The 21,791-nt window shown below is 40.4% G+C and overlaps 1 protein-coding gene across 1 annotated transcript in view; it reads right to left on the minus strand.

The window, feature by feature from the left end:
* Prex2 (phosphatidylinositol-3,4,5-trisphosphate dependent Rac exchange factor 2) overlaps positions 1–21,791 on the minus strand; it is a 297,248-nt gene that overhangs the window by 224,284 nt on the left and 51,173 nt on the right. Inside the window, exons 2-4 of the mRNA XM_036177419.1 lie at positions 7,331–7,402; positions 5,779–5,901; positions 3,163–3,267 (exon numbers count right to left, since the gene is read on the minus strand). Of these exons, the coding sequence (XP_036033312.1) occupies positions 3,163–3,267; positions 5,779–5,901; positions 7,331–7,402 (300 nt within the window). The remainder of the gene's footprint in view (positions 1–3,162; positions 3,268–5,778; positions 5,902–7,330; positions 7,403–21,791) is intronic.

A 21,791-nucleotide genomic window follows, 5' to 3' on the forward strand; every position in this document is an offset into this window, starting at 1 on the left:
AGGTTCACTGTCATCAGAAGCCATGGAGGCTGTATAGCAATGGAGTCCAACTCAAAATTATGAAGAGAAGGGTACAATCAAGAGTTCTATCCATAGAACTAGCCTTCAAAAATGAAGACAAAGACATCCCCAGATAAACTAGTAGCAATGACAGAGGAAAAAATAGGGTTATTCTTCACAAGCTAGGCTATCACAGTCAGAGTCAAATTACAGAAATGAAGAAGAGTTGAGGTGTAGTCTGTAGAGAAGTAGAGAACACAAAACTGTGAGTGCTGTAGGCTTCTTAACACAGACGGCGGCACAGGTGGGAGAGACGCACACTGAGGGAGAGAGAAGAGCCACGCTTTGCACTTCCTTCCAGGAAACACTGGAGCAAAACTCCCACTATGTGACTTTGGGATTAAGTCAGTATTAATGGAAAATGAATCCGCTTAGGAAAGGAAGTTCTGGCTATGTGCTGTCTACCAGAACATTTAAAAGATCATAGGAAGTCATAAGAAGTAAAAGTTAAAGACAGCATTTCAAACACTAAGAGATCTACTATAACTATATGGAAAATAGACTTTATCAAAAAAATTACCATCTAAGACAAAAACGAGATTTCATAATGATAAATAAATATATACATATCTAACAACAAAATATGTAAGGCAAAAATGGACAAAATTGAAGGCCATAAAAGATAATTACATTTGGATTCATACACCTTTTTTAAGTGTATAAATGAATAATATGAATAATTTACAACTTCATTGTTTTATATAAACAATAATCACATATATACTATAGTTCATATATATATGAATGAATCACATCTTTCAACACTTAAAAAAATAAGCGCTAAGGATGTACGTAGTTCAGTGAGAGCTGGGGATGTCGTTTTAGTGACAAAATACTCGCCCAGCATGCACAAAGCCTTGACTTCAATGCCAGTGTTAAGAAAGACAGACAAAAAAAAAGGAAGAAAGTCAGGCAATAAGGGAGGAAGGGAGGAAGAGGGACAGGGAGGGAGGAGGGAGAGTGGAGGGGGAAAATGTGATAATGAAACCTTTCAAAACTATGAATGCAATAAAAATTTAAGAAAGACCATTCATGTGCACAATCTACAGCTTACAAAGATAGCCCTCTAAGACCAACAACAGGTTGCCTGTTCTTTGAGCATCTACTCAGCAATCTACAGAAGCTCCTAATCTAGACGATGTGATATGGAAAAAATAAAACTGCCCTAATTCAGGTAACAAGATGCTGCAAAGAGAATACCCTAAGACTCTGGAAAGAACTACTAGGCCCGAAGCATGAATAATCCCCAAAGGATACTAAGATAATTCCAAGCACAATAGTACCAACAGAAGAAAACACTTTTAAAAATGGTAAAATCAGTATAACACATAGGTACAGATTTCTTAAATATGACAAGAAAAACATGGCCATAGTGAAAAATGTTCAAAATTAAAAATTATATTTCAGCGAATTTGAAAACTTGATTTTTCAAAAGGCAATACTGTTTAAGAACTAAAAAACAAGACTGGGAGGAGCAGTATTGGAATGTGATATATTTGATACAAAAATTGCTCCCAAAACAAAGAACACTTACAAGTGTCTATAAGTTAAACACTACAATTTAAAAGTACACAAAAGATCTGAATAAATATATCACCAAAGAAGATATGGTTAATGAGCACAGGAAAGGATGCTTAGTTTCAAATTCAGATTATACACCTCCTAGCACAGTTAAAACCAGTCACACCAAGTACTGGCAAGGTACAGAGAAGCCAGGTTCTCAGCACAGGGCTTGTGGAGATGGCCCAGCCGTCATGCAAAACAGAACCACAGTTTCTTGGTTAAACTAACCATATGACCCAACATTTTCGCTCTCTGTTTGTACTCAAGAGAATGAAAATGTATGCCCCATACAGACTTGTGCATGAATGCTCCTAACACCATGAATTATGGAAACATTATAAATAAGAATAAAACCCAATGTTCATTCATTGATAAAACAGATGAACAGACTATGGCAAACCTACAATGGAAAATAATTCAGTAATAATGAATGTAAAATGAATACATGACATAAAGCTGGGCATTAGAAAACTACAAAGTTCTGAGTGGTGGGGGTGCACGCCTTTGATCCCAGCACTTGGGAGGCAGAGACAGGCAGATCTCTATGAGTTCAAGGCCAGCCTGGTCTACAGAGCAAGTTCCAGGACAGGCTCCAAAACTATGGAGAGAAACCCTGTCTCAAAAAAAAAAAAAAAAAAAAAAAAAAAGGAAGGAAGGAAGGAAGGAAGGAAGGAAGGAAGGAAGGAAGGAAGGAAGAAAGAAAGAAAGGAAGGAAGGAAGGAAGGAAGGAAGGAAGGAAGGAAGGAAGAAAGAAAGAAAGAAAGAAAGACTATAAAATAACAGAAGTCAGGCCTAATAGAGTATATTGGTTGTTTCTATTTGTATAAAACCCAGAGGCACTTATCTGATCAGATGGGGGCGTTTCAAATTTGAGGCTAGCCTGGACTACATAATACGACTCTATCCTAAAGAAAAACCATTTTTTTTTCTAGAAAAAGTCACTCTACAGAGAAAGCAAATCATTGTAGCCTGGAGCAAATGGTGGAGGGGAGATGGACTCCCAGGAGATGGGCATCTGCTCAAGAATCTAGAAGTACTCTAAAGCTCGGCTTTTGGGGACAGCCTACAACTGCTCTCACTGTATCAGACGCTTGCAATGGCAGCCCATAGCTGTCAAGCACGCCTTGATGTACGAATGGCATCTTAAAGGAAGTTAACGCTGAGTCCTGCTGCTCTCATGAAAACGGAGTAAGGAATGTGTGTAGGAGAGCAACCAGTCTCTACAGTTGCTGCCTTCCTGTGCCTGCCCTACTTCCAGTCCGCTGAGGAGTAAATAGATCCCTAGGGAACTGAGGATGCAAGGCAAAGGTGAACTCTGACCTCAGTTCTTTGACTGTTGAGATCTACGGCAATTCTCCCTTAACCAGGAGAGGGCATTAGCAGCGTTTCTCACACACAAGCTCGTCCCAGATCTGCATGCTTACATGTCCATGGACTATCTTCCAAGTCTGTATGTGCTTTAAGAGGTAACCCAGTGCATTCTTACAGGTAGGCCCTCAACCACTGCCAGCTTATGGTTACAGATGAATATGCACTTACTAAAAGAAACGTCCGGATTGTTCTTATTTTGTTCAGTTCCAGAAGCAATTTTTGTGCCTTTTCATGGTTGCTGCAGTATTCATCATAAATACGAAATTTGTCTTTCTGTGAATCAAAGACAGAATAAATGAGAATTTGTGTATTACTTTGAAATTTTAATCCATATGATATGCATTAAAAACCTCTACAAAGGGACAGTATCTCAAGAGATATACTATATGCATATGTTTTATTTACTTGCTCCATTCGTAAGTATAGCCCAGAAAAGAAGTTGATAAATTTATACCAACAAGAATGCAATAATCTGAGTGAGCCACACAGTGGCAAAGCACAATGAGTGGTATTTTTTTTCCATTTGCCATGAGAATCCAGACACAGCTTTTTATACTTTTTTAAGATCTTACTCTGAGCTAGGTCCAGTGGAATAAACTTACTTCTCCCAGTTGACAGGAGGGACACGGTCATTTCATACAGAGGCATGGGATACTTCACATGGGAATCATGAAGACAGAACCCAAAAGTTCATGTTACCAACTGGCAGTCACATTTAAGAGGGACATGGACAAACGAGATAACACACAGTACCAAGTAACTAAGATAATCGCAGAAACTGAAGATCCAGCATCCCAGCAATTGCTTCACAGAGAGATGTTTGTAGTGGGTAGCTGTTCCAGCTTTGAACTGGAAGTACTACCCCCATTGAGACTTCCCATAGCTGTCAAACCTACAAGGTGGGGCTGAGACAGGAGCCCTTAAGACCTGAGATCTGAATGTGCTGGCTCTCTTGGTTCCTGGATCCTGGACGCTGGAAGTAGACTGAGCAGAGTTCTCCAGAGAACACCGCTGGACTGCACTCCACCTTTCCCGGACCCTGTTACCTATCCCTTCACTTATAAGTTACCCCACAAAATAAACCTCCCTTTTAACTACATAGAGTTGCCTTAATACTTCCACCAATAGATGTTTAAGACAGAAAGGCCAAGAAATAGTATTATAGCTACTTTCAAACAGCCTTTATTCTGTGAAAAATGAACAAGTCTACAGAGCTCCAAAGCAGGACCATTCGGGGGTAAATGGCTGGGCCAGTGATGAACAGAGGTGTGATCAATCAAGATCTTCTAGTGATTTAAACTGCCAGGAAACAACACAAACATTTTTTCAGTGTTAGTGGAAATTCTTTCCAAAAATCGAGAATTTTGCTATATCATGATCTCTAGGCTCCCTACCATCTCTAAGACTGCTCTCAAAGGGAGCTCTAATTAATAGATATCAAAGGAGCCCAATGAAAACCACAACAGTTTATTGATCAAATTATCAGAACAGAAGGGTGTCCTTTGTAATTTCAAAGACACACACTTAGAAACAGTAAGCACTGTTTTATATAGCCAGCAGAGCACGGGCTGAATCAATTGCTTGAAGAAATAGTATGAGCCAGAACAATAGTAAAGCTCAGAAATAGTTGAGTGACATTTATGGATGACAGATTCATAATGCGTTTCTAAGGAAATGGCTGTCAGGGTGCAGAGTTCCCATGAGCATCCCTGGCCTGAGATAACAGCTCCTCCAGCTGGCAGGAGAGTCTGATTCTTCTGTGAAAGGAAACAGGCTTGAGGAAGCGGATATGAACATCACAGCTTCCAGCCACAACCAAGAAATGCACAGTTTAATCCACCCAGACCCCAGGAGTATCTCCCTTTGCTAGAATCATCACTATGAAATACAGATTATAAAAAGAGCCTGTTCGTCACATATAGATAAAGAAACAATAAGATATATGACTAAGTAGGAAACTTAAGCAAAGCTTCATTTGGGATAGAATACTCTCACCTAGCTGTTTAACTGAGATAGTCATTGGGTAGCCATTTGATTCAGAGAGGCATTCTGAAAATTAGCATCAATGGAAAGGGATCAATAACAATATTTTCCAATTTGTTCTTCTAGTATGAATGTCCTTTAGTTCTTAAAGACAATTTTCACTAAGCAGGTGGTCTCTTAGTTTGCAAATCAATTATCTAATTCCAGGTATCCTGTACAAATATATGAAACTGACAACAGAGCAGAGGGTGTGTGTTCCAGACCACCGAGCCCTTGCCCCTCATTCTTTCCACAGCACTCCAGACCAACTTCTGAGAAGCCACCTTGGAGGGAAATCAGTGATGGGAAGCAATGGTCTGTTCACCTCCAGGTCTGTCACCAGCCAATTAACAAGGGGACATTCTGACCAATAAAGAGAGGGCTTGTAGCACCATTATAAGAGTGTGGATTTTCTGCCTCAAAAGAAAAATGTTCTATGTTTGAGCGAAACATAAAAATCCATTCATTATGAAACAGGCTGAATATTCATTAGAATTCAAAGCTACAGAGGATGTGAAGAACTAGCTTGTCGGGAAAAAGAAAAGGCTGTTTATTCTTGGAGTGAAATAGATGATGAGAGACTCCCTCCCCTTTTCTGGCTCTGAGGGTAAGATTTCACTGGCCTTAGAAGACCCCAACCTTCTGGTGTCCAGCTTTACTTCTCATGCTGAATTCACACACACACTACTCTGCCAAGATGCAATCCTTCAAATCAAGTGAGAAAGAGTCTGAAAATAAACAGGAAAAAAAATATTCTCTTACAAAGTGAAGAAAGCAGGTTCCCACTTCTTGCTGGGCATTGGGTTCAGGGTGTAAGCATTCCTCTACAACTTTCAGGAACTCCTTGTGGACAGCAAGGATCTCCTCAATATTGGAGAATAACATCTGTAAAATAAATGTATCAATGAAAACTTTAAGTACAGTTGTGAAGCAAATTTGAAAAATTAAAAGGCCCATGAGGGCACAGCACCCTAAGCAGAGAGCTACTCTGCACCATCTCTTCCTGTAGCCTGGCAAGCAGAACCAGTTTCATCTGGACTTCTCTATTTCCACAGAACTCTGGGAATGGGGACATCATTCAGAAAGTCATGAAAAAGCCTGGGGGACAAATCCCAGTCTGCCAACCCCAACCTTTTCCCCAATGCCTGTAAGTAAAAGTGTGGAAGATTTGCTGGCAGGCTTTCTGGGAAGTCCATGACCCTATGAAAGGTATCCCAGAATGAACCATTCTGCCTCCTGGCAGGTGTGTTTGTGTAGAAGCCACAGCTGGGTCAACTGCAAGGTCACTGTGCTGCACCCAGATGGCGGCACTGCGTGCTGCAGACCTAGCAACATTTTGCCCACCCTGAAACATCTGCACAGATGTTTTCTTCCATCTGTGAGTAAAAGTGTTCAAGTCCATTTGAATCATAGGTTGCTTTTGTTTGTGACTCAAAGCTTGTTAACTAAAGTTTCCAATGGTAGAAAAGCCTGCTGGTCACATATATAACCTATAAGGAAACAGAGTCAGAAGACTCTAAAATGCCCTTGAATTTTTTTTTTAATTAATAAAACAGTAGGAGCATAATTAGCAACCACTACAAAAAATTAATTTCATTTACCATTCTTTATTTCTTTTTTCATAACTCTTCATTTTTCCTGAGAGAAAGAGAGTGGGAGTGAGGGGGGTGGGGCTGGGACTAGAACCCAGATCCTCAAGCACTACATACTCTCGCCACCCTCTGCTATTTAGGTTATCGGTGGTGTTTCTCAGTTAGTTCCTGTCAGGCCTGCAGTGACAATGTAACCATCCCAGAATACATACTACCACTAAGTCACATCCCAGGACCCTTTCCCTGCATTTTATAATGGAAGGAAATGCTTATGGACTTACTTTTGGGTTGGGATATTACATTCTTTTCTGCATGCCGGGGACCGTCCAAATTTCGCTCATTAGAGACCAGAGACTGGCGTTCTCACCTCCCCATCCCTTGCCTTCTTGAACTACTCTGGCAACTATCTTGTCACCTCGCCCAGCCTTCTTCTCACAGACACTGAGGTTCCAGTCTTTCTCCTTAAGCTTATTTTCCATCTTTTCAAACGGTTCCGTGATCTTAGCAAATGCAAGAATTCTTTACAACATAACATGTAAGCTGTCCTCTTCCTTTCTGTCGCCAGACTCTAGCTCCCTCGTTCAAATTATCAACACTAGTCACTGCTACAGGAACTCGCAGAGGAGCTGATGATACGCTAAAGGGCCCTGAAGGAACACTCCATGGACATATCAGCTTTCGGGTACCTGAGCTTGGCGGAGAGGCTAAAGCTGCCTGCTCACCTTCACTGTTTCCTCCGTCACATTTTTGTCAACCTTTGCTGCTGCGCACTGGTTCATTCGATGCAAGAAGGCCTGTATGGAAAAAGAGGAGGAGGCACTGTGAGAGCAAAGCTTGTACTACAAAATGACTGGGCACTCATCAGAATGAGCTGAAGTGCCATGCAAAACACCAAGCTCACCAGTCGGCATGGCAATGCACACCTGTAATCCCAGTACTTGGGGACAGAACTAGGAGGACTGCCTAAAGGTCAAGCCTAGCTGACCTCCGTTAGGATTTCTAGCCCAGGCAAGGCTATGTGGTGAGACCTTGTTTCAAACAAATAAAACTGAAGTTTAAAATTCTTAGTAGCTGAGTATAATAGTTTTGCTCTAATACATGAGATTTGTGCACACTGTCACTCCTACCCCAGAACCTTACTTCTGTTACAATGCTGAGGCCCAGAGAAAAGCGATCGAGTCTGTATGAATTAAATCCATCCACCTGGTCTTCAGAATTCTAGGGTAAACATTTAGAATCAAGTGCTTCCTAAATTTTAAGCATTGCAAAGTGCAGAAAGATAAAAATATAATGGAAACTCGGCATTTCAACTAAAACGCTCAAAGGACCTGAAATTCTACAGTGACTCTTGGTACTGTGAGGTGGGGGTCGGGCGGGGGAGACATCAGCACATTCATGCACACTTGCCAGGAACTGCTGCTCTCAGGAAGGATCCCTTTTCCATTTCTTTGTCACCATACTCATACTTCATCAGAAGCAAAATAATAAATTTCAGGGTTTAAGTCAGAGTTCTTCATTGCCCTATCGTAGGCATAAGTCTTTCAAGACAAGGGAGTTACTCAGAGGTAGAATAATTGCCTAGCAGGCACAAGTGCCTGGGTTTAATGCCCAGCATCAGGGAAAGAAAAATAGGGTTGCGGGGAGTGTACTTAGAATATTTAGACTGCACCTTCTTAATGATAATTAAGCTTTCTCTAAAGGCTAAATACAGAAGAATGCTTGATATATAGTGAAACTTAAAGTAAAAAATTTAAAGAAAAAGAGAGAACTTCTCACCTAGCAAACTTAGTTTATGTCAAAAGACATTATCCATAAATTCCTCAGGCCCAATAAGATCATTTCAAGGACTGTGGATATTGCTCAACTGTAGATAATACATCAGAAGCTGTACTCTAACTGCCCACCACCACAAAAGTAAGAAAAGATCAATGCTCTTTTGTCTGCCTTGAGAACTCTGCCACCACTAACCAAGTGAAGGTAGGCAACTTTCCAGGGCACACTGAAGTTCAGGGCGGGTGCCTCTGGCTACAACATTTAAAAAATAAAAATTACAATAAGAGTCACACCTTTGATATGTTATATTCATACATTTAAGGCATTAACAAAAGTTGATGATGATTAAGAGATTGCTCATAATATCCCAAATTGGCACCCTCAAGGCATTTAACCGGGACACGAGTCCTGAAGACAATTTGATAATACATGTCACAACTGAAGTGGGCTTTCCTCTAACTTAGTGATTCTACTTCTAGGAATATATTTTGACAAAGAAACTCACTGGTTATAAAAGTAATAAAACTGGAAACAACCTAAAGACCTACCCATAAAGAAATCACAAAATACACTGTGGTACATTCATATTGCAGACTTTGATAGCAAAAGCACAGTCAGACATGAATGTACTGAAACCTATGCCCACATACATGTGTAAGTGTATATAAATATACATACATGTATACATGATAGATGCTCATGAAAAGTTGTCTGGTGAAAATAATTCACAAATTGATATTCTTGATATGCAAACACATATGCACACATACACATGAACATATAGACACAAGTGTATATGTCTATATATATGTATCATATCAGTGAGAAAAAATGATCAGAATACTCTAAAACTGTCAACAGTAGCTACTTCTGCCCAGGATTCTGGAAGGAGACTTATGGACATTAATTCCTTTTTAAATATTTGACTATTAGCACATTACCATTTCTGCTTTAAAAACAAAGCTTCTTAGAGCTTTCTTTTCCATCCTCTTTTTTTTTTTTTTTTTTTTTACTGTTTTAGGATATATTTATGTTAATTTTGTGGTAATTCTTTTTATAGTATTTTTATTTTATAATTAAATTAATTTCACATATCAGCCACAGATTCCCCCATCTTCTCTCCTCCCCCCCCCCCAGCCCTTCCTTCCAACCCACCCCCCCATTCCCATCTCCTCCAAGGCAAGGTCTCCCCTGGGGAGTCAGCCCAGCCTGGTAGACTCAGCCAAGGCAGGTCCAGTCCCCTTCTCTCTACACCAAGTCTGAGCAAAGTGTCCCAGCATAGGCCCCAGGCTCCAAAACGCCAGTGCATGCACCAAGGACAGACAGGTCCTGGCTCCACTGCCTGGGGGCCTCCCAAACAGTTCAAGCTAATCAACTGCCCCACTTATCCAGAGGGCCTGCTCCAGTTCCATGGGGCTCCTCTGCCATTGGTTCACAGTTCATGTGTTTCCTCTAGTTTGGCTATTTGTCCCTGTGCTTTTTCCAATCATGGTCTCAACATCTCTAGGTCATACAATCCCTCCTCTCTCACATCGATTGGACTCTGGAGTTCCTCCTGGGGCTCAGAGGTGGATTTCTGCATCTGCTTCCATTAGACACTGGATGAGAGTTCTATCATGACAGCCAGGGTTTTTGGCCATCTGATCACCAGAGCAGGTCAGCTCAGGCACTCTCTCAACCATTGCCAGCAGTCTACAGTGGAGGTATCTTGTGGATTTCTGGGGACCTCTCTAGCATTCTGCTTCTTCCTAGTCCCCTGGGAACTTCATTCATCATGGTATCTCCCTCTCTGTTATCCCACTCTGCTCCTGATCCAGCTGGAATCTCTGCTCTACTGGAGAATCTCCCCTCCCCCCAGCAACTTTTCCATCTTTTAGGGTTTTGGTGAGGAGGGGATTGTAAGTCTTAGAACATATTTTGCTTGCCCAGCTTTCTAAGTTTTCTTGGCTATTATTAGCCTCCCTCTCCCATCCAGGAGGGAATGTTCCAGTCTAGGAGACATAGCTGCACATAGTTCATTTGTTTACTTGAATTTTTATCTATCTATCTATTTATTTATTTATTTTTAGTATAACGTCATCCTTTCTTTCAAAATGTGCCCAGGGTTCTGGCAGTGACATTGAGTGTGTACCTCAGTGGGAGGAGAGCTCTTCCCAAGGTAACTGTTTCCTCATTTACGCCGTAAGCATGGAAAAATCTGCATTTACTTAGATTTTCCTGAATTCCTTTCACTAGTTCTGGAGTTTTCAGTGTGCAGGCCTCACATTACTTTTTATATTACTATAAATGTAATTATTTTGTTTTCAGTTTTAGATTACTTCTAATATATATGAAATCACATGTACTCATTTTATGCCTTAACACCCTTGCTAAGTAATTCAGTAATTCTTATTTTGTGGCTTCCTTAGGAACTTTCTCAATGTGAAATCATGTCTTCTGAAAATAAAAATAGTTTTATTTTTTCCTTTCCATTCAACATAAAAAATATAAATAAATAAAAATAAAAACAAAGCTTATTTAAATAAACCAGACAAGCCAGCCCCCAGATCTTGCCCACCATTAGCATCAGCACTCAGTTTTATTTCTGATTCATCCTGTTCATACTTCTGATTCCCTAACTACGGAACCAAAGCAAACTAATAACCTGGGCTCTCTTACATACTTTGAATTAAATAAAACAAATGCAAAAGCATTGGGTATAACCTTAATTTTTATTAAAAGTATGATATAGTTTTTGAACTATACATAATTATACACAGTTATGCACAATTGGCCATGGGGAAATGACATGTGAATCTTGCAGTTTTAAGAACCTATTTTACTAGAATTATTTTGTTTAATTTTTTATTTCAGATTTGTTTCTCTTGAATACTTTCCAAACACTCATCCCAACATCATCCTCTACTTTTTCTATTTAGCTTTATCACAACAGGAATGTTTGACTTGCCTAGTTTACATTTCACATTGACCACATAGTAAACAGGTAATGTCTCGTGCAAGCACATCTTAAACTTCACCTCTGTAATTATAAACATTTCCTTCATAAACAGGACCCAGCACACTCTTTAATCCCTCAATGAAATCCTGAAAGTAGTAAAACTGAATCAAAATCAGAGTTGGTAGGGACACACAAACTACTCAAGTACACCACTCAGTCCTCTGACGTGTCTACCTCCTTGTCTTCCGTGGTATCGTGGACCATGTGTTTGTACTGCATAGGAGAGGAACCTGGACCTTGCTGCCATGTCTGACCAAACCGTCATTCCCCAAATTCCTTGTTTTATATACAGGAAAAGCAGACTTCAGATGGCTTCCTGGGGATGCGCAATCCTGGGAACTCTGGTTTTTTGTTTTTTGGTTTTTTTTTTTAATGTTAAGTCTCTGTCCTGAAGATAAACATAAATACATTCTTAACAACCTGTATCCACCATTTCCTTAGAGTTTAATAACTGGGCATTAAACCTTCTCACAACAACTAAGGAAGCATCAGCAAGCCAGTCACAAAGACATGTGAGGAAATAAACACACTATTCTACGCATTTATCCAAGTCCACAGTTTCAATGGATCTAGCCATGGTACAAATATATTTGAAAATAAACTCTAGAAAACAGCTTTCAATGCTCATGGTTCACAAGCATTCTGCTGTGTTTAATAGTCTACATGTGTTTAAGTCTATATGTGTTTAAGGGTCTACATGCAGGATCCCAACTCTTCCTGAAGTCCTGAGGAAGAAGATGGTTGGTTTGGTGTGCACTTTGAGCAGGACTTTTTGGTGGCTCTGATAAAGCAGGTGCAGAGGCCACTTTTTGATGGACATTGGTTTGCTGATCCTTCCAAAGGTTGCCAATATCAGAGTTAGAGAAGCCAGTAAGTAAATTGCAGTGGGAAAACAGATTCACTCATTTCACCTGTTCTTTCAACTCAACAACCAATAATGACCACTTCCACATATCACCCTCACCCAACCACTTGGAGTTGCATGTAGCCTGCCAGGAGACACCTCCCTCATGAGTCACAATCTAGGTTTCATAAACGGTTCATTGTGGAAATGCAGGCAGGCGGTCAGACAAGACAGACGAGCCACACATGGAGGTGAGGCTTCAGGTGCTTCCCTAAGGACCTTACAGCTCACATATATGTCCGCACATGCTCACCTTTTCAGCATCCCCCAACAATGCTTGCACACACATTTTCTGAGATACCAGTAGAATGGGCTATCTTCCCCGCAGTGTGAGCAACTGCTTTTTTTCTTTATCTTTTTCCATGTTGTTTTCCTCTGACTATATATTCAATTAAAAGCTTATGTCAAATGTCACGTTTAATGACACTAAAACTACAGATTTGCTACCAAGAGAAGAAAGAAAGTCTTTAGATAGAAGAGAAAGGTGAAAGAGCCTCTTCTTTGTCTGCTCAACTGTGCTGCTATCGCCCAACAACAAGCCAAACCCACAACACTTCGCTCTTGGTAAGCATTTGTCCTTGACAATGTCAAGGCTCTGATGCATCTCCTTCAACTCATTTTTGCCATTCCTACTGTTTTCATCAACTTCACCTCTCTCTCTCTCTCTCTCTCTCTCTCTCTCTCTCTCTCTCTCTCTCTCTCACACACACACACACACACACACACAGCTTTAGATTCTAGCCACTTAATGTTAATTTCACAGTATTGTGTATTAAATCTTGGTACTCCCATAAATATTCCACATATAGAGACATGTCAGCATCGTTAGATCATCTTGAAAATGCAGCTATAAAGAGTGAGGGATAAATTTACACATAAAAAAGAAAAGAGCAAATTTCAAGAAGGTTTGTACTGTTACAGGAAGAAAATGTACTCATTCTATGAAAGTAGATGTAAATAAACATTAAGGGTAAATGTTTTCCTTTTGCCTTTTAAACTTGAAGCATTATCACATCACAATTCTTTAGGGTGTCAATAACCTTTGTTTTGTTTTCCTGGGAACATCAACAGAATCTTGCTAAATCAGGCAAGCCTATTTGAGTTTGCCGTGAACATCTGGCTAACAGTGACGCCATTTTAAGGGAATAGAGGAAACTCAAAGAAAAAAAAAAAAGGATTTGAGAGTGGAATAATCAGCTTGTTGAGGCCATGTGGAGTTTGAAATGTCTACTGGACACCAAGATGGAGATCTTGAACAAGGAGTTGGCATACCATTTGAGGCTCTGAAGAGAAACTATGGTTTGAAGGATTGTCCTACTCTCTCTCGGGTGAGGTCAGACACTGGCATGAAGATAGAACTTGGAAAAAGACAGAGAAAGAGACCTCTAGCCTCAGTCCATAAAATAAAGTACTCAGAAGAAGACAACAAAAGGCTACAGGACAAAATTCAGGCCTTTCCAACATGCAGAGTGTGGCAGAAAAAACAAACAAACAAACAAAAAAAGAAACAATGATTGCCATAAGAGCGAAGAGGTGGAGAACAGTGTCACAAATACCAGGGCAGGAGACATTTGATCCTGGTGATCGTGACCAGTGGGGTGGGCAGAGCAGAAGTGAGGGGATGGAGTCAGTAAACAGAAGAGTTCTAAAGAAATTTTGTTGAACACAGGAGACAACTTAGGAGGTAAATTTAAAAAACTACAGCCAATCATCTTTCCAGTTTTACACAGTCAACTCATCTGAAGTGTTTAGAAGCGCAAGTACTTCACACGGGGGAGTCTTTTGAGAGTTTTAAACATTTGTACACACGCACACAGTGAGACAGATTGGTGATGGATCCAAACATGAAATTGATTTGTTTAACCTTGCATGCACAGCCTGGAGATAATTTTATTTTTTTAATAATTTTGTGCATGAAATAAGTTATGGGATTTTCCACTATCAGGTCATGTTAATGTTAGAAAACTGACTTTGCTGCATTTCCAATTTGGGACTTTGAGAATAGGCATGCTCACCTTGCAATAAGCTTCATGAACATAGTTTCTCTGAATAATTCCTGTCCTCACCAGGCTCCCTTCCCTTAACACTCACTAATTCCCAGAGCTCTTGAATGGGTGCTCTTCATTTTACATATGTTTTCATCTATTAATATCTACAGTCTAAAAGATATTTTAATAATGAACTGATCAGAAAGAGACAAGAGTTTCTGTTCTGTGTCAGGCACTGTTCTAGGTACTGTTTAGCACCAAGGCTTCTTCATATTTATGAAAACTATGGCCAGGCAGTGGTGGCACACGCCTTTAATCCCAGCACCCAAGAGGCAGAGCTAGGCAGATCTCTGTGAGTTTAAGGCCAGCCTGGTCTACAGAGTGAGTTCTAGGAAAGGCGCAAAGCTACACAGAGAAACCCTGTCTCAGAAAACAAAAACAAACAACAAAAAAAAAAAAGAAAACCATGGTGAATCCCAGAGTCTGTCTTCCACATGCACCTATCAATATCTAGCATATTACAAATTAAAGCACAATCAATATAACAATTATTAATTTAATAGATTCATTTATTTTAAAATTACTAACCATTAAACCCATTATATGTTAATATAAATAATACTTTTGGGTTTTAAAAAGATATTAGTTTTTCTCAAAATAATTTCTGTGAAAAGTGTAGTAGTTGGCACTCAAGAGATGGTTTAGTATTTTAGAGAATGGATGTTCAGACTCCAGCAGCCAGTCTGGGAAGCTCACAGATATCTAGAACTCCAGGTCTATGGTATCTGAAGGCCTCCAATGGCCTCCATGAGCATTTACATGTACCTACCTGCACACAGACAACAGACACAGGCACACCAATAAATAAAATCGTTTGTTCAGTTTATACTGGGGTTGGGGATTTACCTCAGTGGTAGAGCGCTTGCCTAGCAAGTGCAAGGCCCTGGGTTTGATCCTCAGCTCAAAAAAACAGTTTATACTGGTTTAGATGCTTGTAATTTTTAATGACTACCTTAATAGAAGATATCTGGATCTTCATGTATGTTAAAGTTGTTGTGATATGTCATTTCAGTGGAACTAACCAAAGAAAATACAATCTAATATAAATGAATACTGAATACAGAAGGGGTGTGTTTCTTATAACTTATTTAGATAATCATGGATATTCTTCTTACATGAATTACCAAATTCAGTTGACTATAATTTTATTTTATTTATTTATTTGTTTGTTTGTTTGTTTGTTTTTGGTTATTTGAGGCAGGTTTTCTCTGTAGCTTTGCGCTTTTCCTGGAACTCGCTTTGGAGACCAGGCTGGGGCTATAATTTCTTAAAAGTCAGTAGGAACATTAGGCTATATACATAGTGAACTTTTCATTGTTACATTAAAATCCACTGGTCTACCATAAAGGGATATTATACTCAAGTGTGAATGTTTAAATTTTCAGTGTTAATTTTATGACAGGTATATCTGTTTTCTAAATATTGACATATGTCACTACATAATGTTGAAAAAGTCACATGTGTGAATATCATCTAGTTCATCAGAAAATTCTTTAAGTCTTAGGAAATGGTCAACCTCACAGAGATGGACACACATTTCCTAAAACTCAATGCTCTCTTGAAGCATGAATTCTATCACTGACAACAAATACTATCAGCTATTTTTCTTTTATTGAGCAAGTGTCTGACAAATACACACATACTCTAAAAACAGAAACCATAGTTTGTCCTGAAGTCATTACTTCAAGTAAATATGATGTTTCCTAGCAACTCAAACAACACCACAAGTTCCTTTCCTAGAGTTGAACACAGTAGTGGGGTATGCAGCCAACATCCTTGCCTATGCAAAGAAAACTTTCAATATTTCCTCAAGAATATTCTTCAGGGGTTAGAGGGATGACCTAGCAGTTTCAAGCATTTGTTGCTCTTGCAGAGGACTCAGGTTTGATTCCCAGTGCCCATCCAGTAGCTCACAACCATCCACAGTTCCAGGAGCTCCAATGCCCTCTTCTGGCCTCCATGAGTAGGGCACACATTTAGTACAAAGACACACATGCGGACAAAACACTAATACATAAGAAATAAAATAGATACTCTCCCTCAAAAAGAAGTTTAAAGGAAAGAATATCTTCAATGGAACTGTCATCTTCTTTTTGACCCCTGTGAGGTGACATAAACTAACAAGTGTGGCCACAGCTTTGAACACAATTAAAGCATTAGTGAGTTTATAGACTGCAACTCTTACATCATCAGTACATATAACAATACAGTAAAAACAAAGCATTTTTAGTGAAAATAGTTTGAACCTCATATACCCCCTTCACAAAGTCCCATACATCCACAGACCATGAGCACTATTCTGGGCATATAAAATAAATGTCTCCTCCTCGTAGGAGGAGACAATCTACAACAAAGAGAAGCCAAATACTTCTAGATGAGGAGGTAAGGGAGTTGGGGATGGAACTGAGCAGCAGATCACTTGTCTAGTATCTGACAGGCCCTATATTTGATGCCCAGCACTACTAGGGAAAAAAAAGGAAAATAGAAAATAACTAGCACTAAGTGAAAAACTTAACTTTAATACCTCTTGAAAATCTTAAGATATTCAAAAAAACATGGGACACCTTGGGATAACCCCAAGGACTCTCCATTGACCAATGACCAAAATTCATTACTAGCAATCTATGGTATCAAATGCTATTATTACCTTAAAGTTGACTGTCCTCTTGCTCCATCCCCAGCATCCTTGTACTAATGAACTAGCCTTCTTCCCTTCTGTATGTATCTTTCCTAGCCTGGCACCAACTCTACACACAAGACTCATGATAGGATGGGGTGCAGCAGGCCCCTCTACTTATAATCCCCAAAGAAAAAGGCACACATAGGTCTCAGTCTAATTTTACTGTCAAGCACTTGGAACACAACCAGGTAGTAGAATAACAAAAAACAAAGGGAAACGATCAACTCCAATATTATAATTATCTTACTGAAATAGTACTAACGAAGGGTTGCAGGCCCATTATTAGGTCCTGACCTCTATTCTTCTCTTCCTAAAATCCATTTTTGAAGCTGAGAAAATAACTATTTTAAAATGTAATTCAGACTAAAACTCTCAAGCTCCAAATCTTTGAAGGGTCTGCTTCCACACAAAATACAACCAGCACTCCTTGCCCGACTCCACGAGACTGCCCTAAAGTACCTTGGAATGAAATGGATAAGCCAGGACTAGGCCATCTGAGAGTGGGTAGATTCCAGTAGATTCAGTATCTGTAAAGCTTGTTCTTAAATATGTCACCTTCCCCATGCCCTCACATAGTGACAGGGGCAAACCCCTCTGCTCAAACCTCTCTTGAGGAGAGTACTAAACCAATCTCTGGCAGAGCTCTCATAACCTAACTGCCTTCCACAGCACCCTCCAGTGGGTAAATTGTGTGTGTTGGGGGGGGGGGGGTTTCAATAATGTTATGTATGCAGATGTGCTCACCTATACTGTGTGCACATGAAGGCCCGAGGTTGATGTGAGTGACTTTGCTTATTGGTCTCCACATTAGTTTTTTGAGACAGAATCTCTCACTAAACCTGGTGTTCATCATTTAGGCTAAACTGACTAGCTAGTCAGTCTCCAGATCTCAGTGCTGGGTTTGCAAACATGCGCTGCCACAAAGTGTGTGTGTGTGTGTGTGTGTGTGTGTGTGTGTATGTATGTATGTATGTATGTATGTATGTATGTATGTATGTATGCTTATGGGCAGACAGAGGCCAGAGCAGGACAACCAGAAGTTCTCCTTTTTTCAGTGTGGCTGGCTGGCATGTACTCTTGGGGTCGCCTATCTCTGTCTGCCAATTCTGGGGTCACAGGCATATGCAGACATGCCCTGATTTTATGTGGGTGTTGAGGGTTCAAATCCGGATCCTGTGCTTTCAGAGGAAGCCTCTTATTTCACTAAGCCACCTCCCCACTGCCACCGCCACCCCCCCAGGTTTTGATTGTTGGTGCTAGACAATGAATTCAGGTCTTCATGCTATCCACTGAGTCTTCTCCCTAATTCATGTTCAGTTCAGCTTTTAATTAACATGCAAAATTATGAGTTTCATTAAAGCATTCCAAGACATTCATCTTTATACTTTTCTTATTCTTCCCCCTCCGCCAGTATCCTCACCCACAGCAGAGCTTTAGATGATCACCCCCTCCCCTACTCTGTCAGTCCTGCTTTGCCCATTGACACTGCTCAATCCACCTCAGCCTTCCTGCTTCATTCCAGCCTTATGAGACTGACTTACTTCTACATCAGTACCATTTCAGAAACCCATTCTTTCCTCTGCCTGCCTGGAGTATTTTCATCTGGCTCTGTCCTGCTGTCATTTGGCTTAAATGCCATTTCTTCCGAGTAGTGTCTGAAAACTAACAGACTGACATGCTCCTACCTATGGCATCCACCATGCCTCTGAGCTCCAAGTCTGTCTATTCTCAATAACCCACATCATGATAAGAGGTCCAAAGGATAAAGATGTCTTAATTGCCTCACTGATATTTGCCCAACATCTACAGCAATGCTCACCACTTAAGAAGTATTCAGTAAGGGTGGTTGTAGTGGGACACGTCTTTAATCCCAGCACTTGAGAGGCAAAGGCAGGTAGATCTCTGTGAGTTTGAGACCAGCCTGGTCTATAGAGTAAGTTCAGGTATAGCCAGAGCAACACAGTGAGACCCTGTCTCAAAAAAAATAATAATAGTAAATGAAAAATGAAGTGTTCAGTAAGCTTGTAGAACAAAGAGACAATTTGTTCTTCAGTAGGTGACAGGCATTTCAGAAGAACACGGACTGTGACCTATTAATTTCCTTAGTGTGTGTGATCTTCCTAAACACTGACAATGTGGAATGCAGGCCATGACAGTCTTCTTTCCCATCTGTGGATGGAAGGGTTTCTCAATCCTGATGACATTTGGAGCTGTTGACATTTTGGTGTGGGGAGATATGCTGTTCACTTGAGGGTGTTTAGTAGGGTGTTTCCTTTCCTAATGCCCTGAACTATAAAATGACACTGTTTACATGTCTTTACTCTCTGAATCACACCTGCCTAATGAATATAAACTGCATCTTTTCATCTTTGAAAGAGATGATCATTTGTCCCTCAGCTACCATTGCAACATTCCATCCAGACAAAACTAAAAAATCTTCAAAATACTAAACCATCTGTTAAGTACTTCAGTACCACTGAAGACTCATCCTCAAGGGCATTTGTCAATCTACAAGTCTTCCAAAGAGAATATACAATGCCTGGATTACTCAGATAAATGCCTAATTGTAGTGACATCAAAACAGTGGAGTGCCCAGTTCCCCAATGAAAGCCACCTATGCTTCTGCATGGTGCAGGACTAAAATCATTTGCTGTATCACTGTTATTGACAGACTGTCTACAGGTGCTCAGCTTCCCGTCACAAGACGTTTCACTCCTTTTTCAGAGTAACTACTAATTCCAACCCATGACTGTCTCAGAGGCACATAATTATAATCATACTCTCAAGATCTGAACATAATTGGGTGCTGAAGAGATGGCCTAGCAGTTAGGAGCACTGGCTGATCTTGCAGGGGACCCAGGTTCAGTTCCCAGTACCTACATGTTGACTCACAACTGTCTATAATACCCATTCCAGGGGAATCCCACACCTTCTTCTGGCCTCCATGGACACCAGGCACACATGTGGCCAAAACAGCCATACACAGAATAAAATCAAAAGAAAAACTGTTGATGAAGATAATTAAAACAATTTACTGTTCTCCATTTGACCCCCGTAAGCTAAAAACTCTATATGAAAAACAGGGTTTTCTTGGAAGTCTTCATCACTTTTGACTAGTGTACCAGACACTGGACTTTAGAGATATTGAACAGGTGACTGGTAATACTGAGGTGAACAGAAAAGGACACTAACAAGAATATTACCAGCAGAATTATAGTTTTATATTCAAGTATAACAACAAAGGAAAATCTTTTTTTTCTTTCTCTTTTCTACCTTTCATTCATTTTCTGGTCAAGCTTTGTTTCTAAAATTCCAGTTCCTACATATTCACTTCAGGTGAAAGTTTGTTAGTAAGATATTTAATTTCTATTGTCCCAAGGCGATAATACTTCTAATGCAGAGGGGAAGAACACTAACGGGGTCTGAACACAGTACAATACAGTTTAAACATTTACTCAGGGCTAGGGAGGTGGCTCTGTCAGGGAGGTGCACGCACACAAGCATGAAGACCAGAGTTCAGCTTCCCTAGCATGCAAAGCTGGGTTTAGGAGCATGTACCTATGGTCCTAGCACTGGAAAGACAGAGGCAAGAGGACCCCAGAGCTCACAGCCAGCAAGTCCTGTGGAATCAGTGGGCTCCAGGTTCAGTGATACACCCTGTCTCAAAACAAAGTTTTCTTAAATGGTAAAAATTAATAGAGAAAGCACCCAATGTCAAACACCAAGAAAAGCAGATCAGGGGCCATTTTCCTCAAGGGCACCACCAGGCTGAACATAAGGGACCCACATAGACACTTCATTTTGTCACCAAGCATCATCTTCTCTATTACACTTTCCACTCAAGCTGAATGTTAGCTGATAGTCAACAGCAGGTTTTGTTTTGGTTTGTTTTTTTTTGGGGGGGGTGCCTTTTTATGATCTTTTTTTCATTTTTTTTTTCATTTTATGTATCAACCACAGTTCCCCCTCCCTCCCCTTCTCCCACTTCTCCCGCACCTTCCCCCCCCACCCCCATCCACTCCTCCCAGGGGGTAAGGCCTCCCTTGCTTAGTTAACACAGGCCAGCACATCAAGTTGGGGCAGGACCAAGCCCCTCCCCGCTGCATCCAGGCTGAGCGGGGCATCCTAAAAGGCCAGTTCATGCACCTGGGGTAAGTCCTGGTCCCACTGCCAGGGCCCCCACGAACAGATCACACCTTACAGCTGTCACTCACTTTCAGAAGGCCTAGTTCGGTCCCATGCCAGATGTCAGTCCAGTCTGTGAGCTCCCACTCGCTTGGGGCAGGGCAGCAATTTTTATATCTGAAGCCTGTTTCCGCTCATTTTTGCAAATTGATCTCTGTAGCCACTGTGTTTTACAGCCACAAGCTTGGGATTTTGCCAAGATACTCTGGACTCTCACAGGTATTTAGTACTGTGAGTTTGAACATGCCATTTAACTTTCAAGTGTTTAAATAAAATACTACTTTTGTGAGAACATAAAACAGGGGTAAAACTGAACACTTGGTGACATGTGTTACTTAACTCTAGGTTTCTCCGGAGTCTAACACTCCAGGGTCTCATCTAACTCTTAGATGAGAAGCTAACAGCAGCTCCGGCACCTGTGAACACAAACGCTGAATAATTTTTCAGCCATTTTCTTTATTTTCAACTAGTATTTTTAATGGGTAACTTTGTCAACAAACTCTTCTTAGCATATTTATCCCAAGAACCGTTTGCTTCTCGAAGATCCTGCTTTCATTTTACTGTTTGGAGTCAATCTTTCCAGAATGGTTAGATA

This window comes from Onychomys torridus, chromosome 2 (assembly GCF_903995425.1).
Source record: "Onychomys torridus chromosome 2, mOncTor1.1, whole genome shotgun sequence".
Taxonomy (NCBI): Eukaryota; Metazoa; Chordata; class Mammalia; order Rodentia; family Cricetidae; genus Onychomys; species Onychomys torridus.